The following is an 11275-nucleotide window of genomic DNA, read 5'->3' as shown; positions in this document are numbered from 1 at the left end:
ATCCCCAGCTTTGCAGCCAATCACTGCAGTCAAGCCGAAGAGAGACTCATTGCCCATTCCCGGAAATGCAACCACATCCTGGCATGCCCGGCCCGCAGACCAATCAGAGCACCATGCTGGGTAGGCCCCGCCCCCTGGGTTGCTGACGGGTCTGGAGGCCCTAGGCAGATAGCTCTGAACTTCCAGACCCTCGCTCGGCCTGGGGGCGGGGCGCTGAGGGCCCCAGCAGCCCCTCCCCACCGGGCTCGCGCTTTCCACGGCTCCCGCCCCCGGGGTTGCCCCTCGGCCTCTCCCGCCCCCCACGCGGGGCCGGGCCGCGCCCCGGGGCCGGTATAAAGCGGGCGGAGCGCAGGCGGCGCCGGTCATAGGCGCTATGCTGCGGCTGCCGGCGCTGCTCCTGCTGCTCAGCCTGGGCAGCGTCTGCTGCCCTCCGGGGGTCCTCTCCGGCCTGCCCCTGGGCTCCCGGCGGGGCCCCCCGGGGAGAGCTCAGCCCCCCCGCGCCGCCCTCTACCAGACCCGCTACTTTCCCCAGAAGGTAAGCGCCTCCGCTCGCCCCGCCGGAGACACCCCCGGCCTCTGCCGGGGGGTCCCCTCCGCTGGGCCCAGGGCCACCCCTGCGTCAGTGTCTGGGGGGGGTCCCATCCGCTGGGCCCCCCCCCCGGCCCCACCCCAGCGTGAGTGTCTGGGGGGGGGTCCCATCCGCTGGGCCCCCCCCCAGGCCCCTCCCCAGCGTGAGTGTCTGGGGGGGGGGGTCCCATCCGCTGGGCCCCCCCCCAGGCCCCTCCCCAGCGTGAGTGTCTGGGGGGGGGGGTCCCATCCGCTGGGCCCCCCCCCAGGCCCCTCCCCAGCGTGAGTGTCTGGGGGGGGGTCCCATCCGCTGGGCCCCCCCCCAGGCCCCTCCCCAGCGTGAGTGTCTGGGGGGGGGTCCCATCCGCTGGGCCCCCCCCCAGGCCCCTCCCCAGCGTGAGTGTCTGGGGGGGGGTCCCATCCGCTGGGCCCCCCCCAGGCCCCTCCCCAGCGTGAGTGTCTGGGGGGGGGTCCCATCCGCTGGGCCCCCCCCCAGGCCCCTCCCCAGCGTGAGTGTCTGGGGGGGGGTCCCATCCGCTGGGCCCCCCCCAGGCCCCTCCCCAGCGTGAGTGTCGGGGGGGGGGTCCCATCCGCTGGGCCCCCCCCCAGGCCCCTCCCCAGCGTGAGTGTCTGGGGGGGGTCCCATCCGCTGGGCCCCCCCCCAGGCCCCTCCCCAGCGTGAGTGTCTGGGGGGGGGGTCCCATCCGCTGGGCCCCCCCCCAGGCCCCTCCCCAGCGTGAGTGTCTGGGGGGGGGGGTCCCATCCGCTGGGCCCCCCCCCAGGCCCCTCCCCAGCGTGAGTGTCTGGGGGGGGGGTCCCATCCGCTGGGCCCCCCCCCGGCCCCTCCCCAGCGTGAGTGTCTGGGGGGGGGGTCCCATCCGCTGGGCCCCCCCCCGGCCCCTCCCCAGCGTGAGTGTCTGGGGGGGGGGGTCCCATCCGCTGGGCCCCCCCCCGGCCCCTCCCCAGCGTGAGTGTCTGGGGGGGGGTCCCATCCGCTGGGCCCCCCCCGGGCCCCTCCCCAGCGTGAGTGTCTGGGGGGGGGGTCCCATCCGCTGGGCCCCCCCCGGGCCCCTCCCCAGCGTGAGTGTCTGGGGGGGGGGTCCCATCCGCTGGGCCCCCCCCGGGCCCCTCCCCAGCGTGAGTGTCTGGGGGGGGGTCCCATCCGCTGGGCCCCCCCCGGGCCCCTCCCCAGCGTGAGTGTCTGGGGGGGGGGGGTCCCATCCGCTGGGCCCCCCCCGGGCCCCTCCCCAGCGTGAGTGTCTGGGGGGGGGGGGTCCCATCCGCTGGGCCCCCCCCGGGCCCCTCCCCAGCGTGAGTGTCTGGGGGGGGTCCCATCCGCTGGGCCCCCCCCGGGCCCCTCCCCAGCGTGAGTGTCTGGGGGGGGGGGGTCCCATCCGCTGGGGCCCTCCCCAGTGTGAATGTCTGGGGGGGGTGTCCCCTCTGCTGGGCCCAGCCCCTCTGGCCTCTCCCCTAGGCCCCTCCCCAGCATGAGTGTCTGGTGCGGGGGAGCTTCCTACTGAGCAACCCCCTTCCCAGCATGAGGGGTGTCTGTGGGGCCAACTCGGACTCCCTTCCCCAACATCTTCTCTGGGGTGTGGCATAGCTCTGGGGGCTTACCTGCATCCCATAGGTGCTTCTCTGGTGTGTCTGTGGGGCCCCCAACTGCTGCCTGGGTAGGGCCCCTCTTTCTGTTGATAAGCACCCACTCCCTGGCACGAGGGTCTGATGTTGTCTGCCCCTTCCTCATGGTGTGTCTGTTAAGGGTCTTCTCTCTTATGCTTCTGAGGCTGTCTAAAACTTGGGCCAAGGGAGACCTCAGGCAGTTGTGAAAGAACCTTTGAGAGTATCTCTACACTACAGTTAGACACCTGCAGCTGGCCCATGCCAGCTGACTCAGCCTCACAGGGCTGGGGCTCAGGGGCAGTTTGATTGCCCTGTAGCTGTGCCTGAACATCTGCACTGCAATTAAACAGCCCTTTAGCCCAAGTTCTGTGAGCTCCAGTCAGCTAGCATGGACCTGCCACAGATTTTTAATTGCAGTGTAGACATAGCCTGATATTTCAACAAGACATTTAGGGTATCAGGAAGGGTTCCTTCCACACTCTGAACTCTAGGGTACAGATGTGGGGACCCGCATGAAAGACCCCCGAAGCTTATTTGTACCAGCTTAGGTTAAAATTTCCCCAAGGCACAAAGTCTTTGCCCTTGGATTAGGTAAACGCTACCACTACCAAGTGATTTAACAAACGATCAGGGAAAGGACCACTTGGAGTTCCTATTTCCCCAGCATATCACCCCAAGCCCTTACACCCCCTTTCCTGGGGAGGCTTGAGAATAAACAAGATGAGCACAGACCAGCCTTGGATTTTTAAGACCCCCAAGAACCCAATCAGATTCTTAAAAAACAGAACTTTATTAGAAGAACAAAAAAAGATAAGAGAACAACTCTGTAAGATCAGAGTGGAAGATAATCTTACAGGCAGTCAGATTCAAAACATAGAGAATCCCTCTAGGCAAAAACTTAAATTACAAAAAGACACAAACAGGAATACACATTTCCTCCAGCATAGTGAATTTCACAAGCCAAAACAAAGAAAACCTAATGCATTTTCTTGCTAGATTACTTACTAACTTTACAGGAGTTCGAGGGCTTGCATCCTTGATCTGTTCCCAGCAAAGGTATCACACAGACAGACAAAAGCCTTTCCCCCACTTCAGATTTGAAAGTATCTTGTCATCTTCTCATTGGTCATTTTGGGTCAGGTGCCAGCCAGGTTACTTGAGCTTCTTAACCCTTTACAGGTAAAAGGACTTTGCCTCTGGCCATGAGGGATTTTATAGCACTGTATACAGAAAGGTGGTTATCCTTCCCTTTTTATTTATGACACAGCCCGAATAGCTGTACTTAAAGTGGAAGCTCCTTGAGGCAGGGACCATCTTTTTGTTCTGTATTTGTGAAGTTCCTCGTGTGGTGGGACACTGGTCTCTGACTAGTGCTGCTAGATGCTGAGGTAATACAAACAATAAAATAATAATAGTCGTGCATAAACCAGTGTGAGATCTTACCAGAGCTTTAAAAGAAATCCCATGTGGAGGCGTCTGCTTAGAATTTAGGGGCACGACTGTATCTGGCTATTTAGGGGATTTTTTTTCCCTTTAAACTTCAGAACAGGAAATCATCAGTCCCAAACTACTGGCCTGTGGGATCCTGCAGTCTTGTTGCAAATGGAAAGAATTGCTTATAAAATACTGGATAATGCTATTCAGTGGAACTTGTTCTAATTTCCTAGCATTGCGCAAATGGACATAAAGTGTCTGAATGATAATCCTATTTGAGCACAGACTATTTCCCTTTCCATGTATAAAGCATTATCTCTGAATGCTTAATATCTAAAACTTATAAAAATTTGGAAAAACATTTCATTTCTGATGAATAGTTTAATATTACCTTTCAGTTAAGAGTAATGTTGCCCAGCCAGTAGACTTGCTGGGTAAGACAAAGTTGCTATAAATGGCCCTGTTTTTTCCTCTTGATCCATCAAAGGATGGTGATTGGCAATGAATTAGTCATGTCCCCTGTAAAGTCTCCTGGGTTGCTGCATAATTTTATTGTCACCCTTCTATGTGACTGTGAGACTGCTGTACAAGAGTGAAACAGTGCAGTGATGCTAATACGGTGTTTAGGGATTGGAAAACTTTACACACCTATTAGCAAGAGGAGGCCAATAGGCAAAATAAGGCCACTAATGAAGTCTGGGGCAATGCTCTGTGGAGGTGTCTAGTCCACTTTCTCTCTCAGCTATTGAGATTCTTGCCAAACTCTTGTGCTTGAACTATGCCCAATCATATTGACCTCTGGGTAGTAGGTATTGTGATACAGTTGAAATCACTTGACTCACATGGACTGCTGGAAGGGAAAGGATCTCTCTCTCCCTCCCTTTTGACACCAGTGTCCTAATCCCATAGGAGGTAGGAAGTTAAATTGGGTAGGAAGTCCACAGGATGGTCAGACAGCATGCCCTCCCCACCCCATGTATAAGCACATGACCTTACTGGGATGCTAGTACTGGACTGGAGTCCTCTCTCTCATGTTAGAGACAAAGGAGGGGAACGGGTTTAGTAAGGATTCCATGAAGTAGTACTGCTTTCCTATGGATCATAATCCAGTAGTCCCTGGGGACTCTCCTTTTCCAACTATCTGCCCACATAAGGGGGCACTTCCCACCCTTCAAAAAGACTCTACTTACAGCCTCTTCCAATCAATACGTGCAATTTTTTTTAATCTGGAAGTGGAATTCCAACTTTCTGCCTGGTAACTAAAAGTCCCACAGCTCTAACCCTTAACAACACAGAAGCTTTGCTAACCCTCCAATAGGCTTAATCATATGGAGGAACAGACTGATTCTTTTGCTAGTGTAGCAATGAGGGCAAACAGGGATGTGGTGCATCATTCATTACCATGATACTAGTGTTGAGTGTTGGTGCCTAACTAACTGAGATGAATACACAGGAATCTCATGATACTGGTGCTGAGCATGAGTATCGTTGTGTTGCAATGAATGTAATTACAGTTCTACTTTTTCTTCTTTGCACCTTCATGCATCAGCTACAAATTTCATTTCCTTCTAGGTCTTGATACTTAGTTATGATGAAAAACATTAGAAACTTCATTGTACGCAGTGGTGTTGTGGCTGTGTCGGTCCCAGGATATTAGAGAGACAGGTGAGGTAATATCTTTTACTGGACCAACTTCTACTGGTGAGAGAGAAAAGCTTTCATGCTTACACAGACCTCTCTTTTTTAAGCCTCTCATACTACACCAGTGTCCTGATCCCGTAGGAAGATAAACTGGGGAGGAAATCCAGGCAGCATGCCTTTCCTAGCCAATGCTAAAGAGCAAAAGTTGGTCTGATAAAAGATATTACCTCACCCACCTTCACATTAGAAACTTCAGGCAATTAAAGCTTTAGGTGGTATGTGCTCTGATGGTTGGAATAGGAAGTACTAGGAGCCAGGAATCCTGGATTCTATTCCCTGTTCTGCTACTGACCCTGGCTATGTCTACACTAGCGCTTATGTTGGAGTAACTTATGTTGCTTGGGGAGAGAAGGTGGGTTATTCGCACTCCTGAGCAACATAAACTGTAGTATAGATAAAGCCTAAGTTTGTCTACACTATCATGTTAGTCGGTAAAACTTTTGTTGGTCAGGGGTGTGAAAAAAAGGGAAACTCTTTCCTGCCAACACAGCTACTGCCACTCATTAGGGGTGGGTTAATTATGCAGGCAGGAGAGCAGCTATGTGGGAGACCTTACAGCAGTACAGATGCAGTGGTACAGCTTTGCTGCTGTAAGGTCTGTAGTGTAGACATAACCATGGTTCCGTGGGTGAACCGCAGGTTCGGGGAGACTAGTCCCTGCCGCGGCCCACCCCTTCTGCTTGAGGCCCCAAGCCCAAATTTCACCCCCTGCAGCCACCAGCTTCCCTGCAGCCCCAGAGCACCAGGTGGGGTGTGTCCCCCCCAACCTGAGAGCACCAGGTGCGTGGCTCCCCCCAGGTGTGTGTGCGGCCCGCCCTCCCCCCGCCCCGGAGCATTGGGCTGTGCAGCCCCGGTGCCAGGGACCCCTCAGCACTGGGCAGCCCCAGCTACTCTATCCCCAGGCCCAGCAGGCTTCCCTGGGTTGCAGCCTCCCTGGGTTGGGGCCAACTAGCTGCAGGGGAGGGACCTCTGGACTGAGTGTGGGTAGGGCCACCTTAGTCTCCTTTCCCCACACACAAGTCCCCCCTCAACTGTTCCCCCCCTTTCCTTTCGTCCCTAAGACTGGAGGGGTGTTAATGGGCCACTTCGCCTTGAATGGTCCTTTAAATATGTGTTAAGTATATATCTAAACAATCTGTTCATCTTGTATTTATCAGTGACACTCTGAGACCTTGTCTATCTAGAACTTACTTCAGTATACCTTATGTCGCTCAGGGGTGTAAATAATCCATATTCCTGAACAACATAAATTACTCCGACCTAAGTGCCAGTGTAGACAACGCTGTATTGGTTGGAGAGCTTCTCTTGCTGACATACCTACCGCCTCTTGTGGGAGGTGGAGTAATTAAGCCGACAGGAGAGCTCTCTCCTGTCGGCTTAGAGCATCCTCACCCGAAGCGCTACAGCAGTGCAGCTGTAGTTTCCCAGACCTGAAGAAGAGCTATGTGTAAGCTCAAAAGCTTGTCTCTCTCATGGACAGAAGTTGGTCCAGTAAAAGATATTACCTCACCCACCTTGTCTCTAATATCCTGGGACCAACCCGACTGTAACAATACTGCATACAAATGGGGATAACAATGTTTCACAACTTTATAGGACGTCAGAGTATTATGTTTCTGTTCCCTATTTATTTTAGCTTCTCAGCAACAAAGATCCTATTTTATTCAAATGGTGTCTAACACAGGATTGAGAGAAGAAAAACATGTTTGGCATAATGACTTCTAGAATGTTATATAAAAATAGAGAACTAAATTTGTGCATACCGCAACAAACATTATAGTGTAAATCACAAAGCAGGCTTTCATTTTTAACTCATTTCTATATATTCACCACTTCCAGAAATTCTCTTTGGGGCTGAAACTTTCTATACTAGATCTCTGTCCAAAGAGGTACTTTAAAAAGTTTGAGCAGAATCCTTTCAACAGGGGTAAATTCCACTGCCAGAGAACAAACTTGATACTTTAAGCTTTAAAGAATATTTAATGGCATGTTGCAAATGGATAACTTCAGAAGAATTACCTCGAAAAGTCTGAACTTTTCATACTGTAAGTTCTAACTAATTTCTTAGGTAAATTTTTTTTTTGCTGGGTGTGGGGTGTGCAGGGGAGAAGATTACAGTATTAAATAAAAAGTTGCAAATGACTGTAGGGGAAAATCACTTTTGCACAGAACAGTATTTCTGTGTTTAAATTGAGTTTGACTGTGAAGCATATAAACAGTTTATAGCACTGTTTGAAGCAGGATTTGTATCAAAGCTTCACTGCTGAGATTCAACTATTGCTGAATATGCTCTTTGTGCAACTGGGGAAGTACATAGTAGAATTATAAAGTTTAACATTAACTTCCTCTTTACCCATTTTTTCTTACTTAAAATGAGATTAAATGCAAAAAGCTTATGTTGATGGATGCTGAAGTCCAGAATGTTGAGAAACAAATCAAGTAATGCAGAAGTTAATGTTGCTATGAGACCTTTAACTTGCTACCTTGCTTGTACAGTATGGTGCATATCTGTGACTGTCAATCTTATTTGTTGAAAACCAATTTTGGAATGAACTGGTGCAATGATGGCCATGTCTTGACACAGGTCTCTTTTTTTGCTACCTATTATTTCTCCTTACTGACCTTTTTCCCATCTTGTCATTTATTTTCTTATTCACTTTTGCTTTCATACATATTTCTTTCTGACTTCTGAGTCTGATTCACACAGAATTTTGTATCAGTTTAACTATTTGGGTTAGGTATGTGACTTTTCTAGTGTAATAGTTAGAGGTGTGGGGGTGGTGTACCACTTTGTGTGCACACATTTATACCAATATGAAATTGCTTGATCGCTTAATTCCCTTCCATTACAAGAATAAGCTATATCAGCATAAGCACTCTTATACTGGTATACTTGCATCCACTAGGGGAGATGTACTGCTTTAACTATATAGGTATAATTAATGCAATACAATTTGTGTGTAGACAAGAACTTACCCTCTTTTCTTTGGTAGTTTTGATCCCATTCTCCTACTCACTAGAAGGCTACATATTGGGAGTGTTCACTGATGCTGTCTGAAGCCGAGCTGAGTGTAATGGAGAAGGGAAGATGGGGATGACAATCTGCAGCTTGCACCCACATTTGCTTGAGCTATTTTTATACAGCCACCTATGTCAGAGGTCGCAACGAGAGGCAGATGTGGGTAGCTCTCAAGGAGCCACTTACCAGTTTTATATGCAGATTGGCAGCAGTTTTGCCATGTGTCGGAGGCCTGAGGGGTGGAGAATCTGGAATCATGCAGCTTTCCAGACCCACAGTGATCCTCTTCTGCCCCCTAAAACTAGTCTGGCACCTTTCTCCCTCCAGGAATCCCACATCCTAGATTGGAAACAGTGGAATGTGTATTAAAGTACTGTAGCCCTTGCAGGAGACTGTAGCTTGCACAATTGTTATAAGGTAAAGGACTAGGAAAATGATGCATAAATGCAAGGAGCCCGTAGGCCTAGACCTATAAGAATGGCCCTACGCTCATGCTAACTGCTTAAGTTAAACAGCCTGTGTAGGAGTAGTTGCTTAAAAGGGTTTGTGATCATGGTGCCTGGATGGGCCATGCTGAGAATGCCAGCTCAGGGCAGACTGCAAGAGATGGGGCATACAATCACCAAGACTGGTGATTTATTCTATAATTAGATTCCCCAGTCCAGTAACAAAACAGTTTCTGTAATACCACACTGGTTAACTAGAAACCAAATACAGTCCCCTTTTAGGCAATCCAGCCTTTGGCTCCCATCTAGACAGCCAACTCTAAGGGCTTGTCTACACTACCCGCCGGATCGGTGGGCAGCGATTGATCCAGCGGGGGTTGATTTATCGCGTCTAGTATAGCGCTCTCCCGTTGACTCCAGTACTTCACCCGAACGAGAAGCGCAAGCGGAGTCGACGGGAGAGTATCAGCTGTCGACTTACCGCAGTGAAGACACCACGGTAAGTAGCTTTAAGTACGTCAACTTCAGCTACGCTATTCACATAGCTGAAGTTGCGTATCTTAGATCGACGCCGCGCAGTAGTGTAGACAAGCCCTAATGTAGTGAGGGGTTACTAAAAACCTTATTCACCATAAAAGTGTTAGTTATTCCAAAGGACCGGACGCATTGCCCACCAGGCCAGTGAATATTCCAGATTTCACCCAAATACAGCGAGTCCTTATTAACTAAATCTTTTAAGAGATCAATATATGTACAAACCTGTGTAAAATACTTAGGTCAGTTTCATAGCAGAGATGGTGAGGCTGCTGGTTTGTAAAAGACTTTCTGGAATAGGTTTCAAAGGTTATAGTCCAATAGGCATTCCAGGTGTAGAATCTGTTCAAGTTCTTCCATGAGAATTCCAGGGTAATCCAAGGTAAACCCGGAGACTTCAGTTTTATGGTTTAGACCTTCCCTGTTCAGAGTTTAAGCAGACCTGAGATGGCTGGATTAGGTCCGGGGCTTTCCTTTATAGTTTCCTAGCAAGCTGGCAAGCCTCTTGTCACAGCAGGACCTCTCCGGAGGAAGCAGAGGCCGTGCAGATAGTTGTTTTGAAGCTAATCTTCTATTTCCTAGGCATACACAGATCATGAATGCATCCGATGAAGTGAGCTGTAGCTCACAAAAGCTTATGCTCAAATAAATTTGTTAGTCTCTAAGGTGCCACAAGTACTCCTTTTCTTTTTACAGATAAACTAGTTGCATTCATTCACATAAGGCAGTTTGCCACTACTTCATTGTGGCATAGATAATTAAGTTGAAGATAATATAGATAATATTATTAGTTTCCTGCAGTATCTTACATCTTCGATCTTAAGGTTAACTGAACCATCCGCATGCATAATGTAAAGCACTTAAGACATGAAAGGGAATTAGCATCTACAAGCTGATTTCTATTACTACAGATAAATGCGTTAATGATTGCTGGTCTAGTACATTTCTTTGAAATTCACATACAAGTAGATTGTCTTGATCACATTTCAGTGCCTCCTGTTAAGTTATGGGTCATACCCAAGTTGGCTGATCTGTCAGTGTCACAGGGTTAGCATAAGTAAATTATTAGTGACCTTAAACCACAGGATGGCATAAGACTTTGTTTTGCTTGTTTTGTAGTAATCACAAGTGCTGAAATTAAGGAAAACTGCAGACAGGTAACAGCAAGAAGGCAGTTTGTACCAGTTTAGGGTGTTTTTGGAGAACATCCGCAGATGTCTACTGCATGTAGTCCTAGTAACCCAATCAATGTATGTGCCAATACATTTAAACTAATTAATATACTAACCTATAAGATAAGGACACTCCAACATTATGAGGGTGAGGAATTTAAGATAGGGCATAGGAGGAGCTTCTTATACATATGTGTGAAGAACATCAGACCCTATAAAACATCTGGTTTTAGTACAAATTTAACAACTGAACTGATGATCCAGAATGCTATGTATGGCCCGTATGGCTGAGGTGATGTTACTCTGAGAACTTTAACTTTTGCATTTCCTGATGGGTCTGATCGTATAGTACTTAATAACTTTTACAGTTTTTTCAGAAAAAGAGCTAATAAGATGTATGTCAGAGTTGTCTTTGATACATAGTGCTTCTGGGGGATTTGATGCATATGTCTGATAGGCCCTGTTTCCCCCCATCACTCATTCTGATTCCATGTTTCACAGAATTAAGCCTCTATGCAACAGCTTGTACTGATATAATGCATTATTTAAAACTTAAACTGTTTTCCAGCATTGGTTTGAAAGATCAGGTCCTATAAATTCTATCAAGATCGTGAGACTATTATCTTTAGCAAGGGGTTTATATTTTCAAACGTGTGCATGTAAATTGTGTGACAGTTTTCAAAATGTACTCTTTTTGCATGCAAGCAGCTTCAAGTGCTAATTCGTACAGGCTATAAAATAGACACACACAGCCACCCAGTGCGTGTGTAATTGGTAAT

At 49.2% G+C, this 11275-nt stretch overlaps 1 protein-coding gene across 2 annotated transcripts in view; it reads left to right on the top strand.

Annotated features, from left to right (window-relative positions):
* Positions 1 to 308: 308 nt before the first annotated feature.
* PRCP (prolylcarboxypeptidase) overlaps positions 309 to 11275 on the top strand; it is a 59634-nt gene continuing 48667 nt past the window's right edge. For both annotated transcript variants that reach the window (XM_077807575.1, XM_077807567.1), the window contains exon 1: positions 309 to 535. In XM_077807575.1, the coding sequence (XP_077663701.1) occupies positions 374 to 535 (162 nt within the window). In that variant the 5' untranslated portion in view covers positions 309 to 373. The remainder of the gene's footprint in view (positions 536 to 11275) is intronic.

The sequence above is a fragment of the Eretmochelys imbricata genome, chromosome 1, assembly GCF_965152235.1.
Source record: "Eretmochelys imbricata isolate rEreImb1 chromosome 1, rEreImb1.hap1, whole genome shotgun sequence".
Taxonomy (NCBI): Eukaryota; Metazoa; Chordata; order Testudines; family Cheloniidae; genus Eretmochelys; species Eretmochelys imbricata.
Note: the sequence above shows the minus strand (reverse complement) of the source record. Positions and strands in the feature narration are given on the sequence as shown.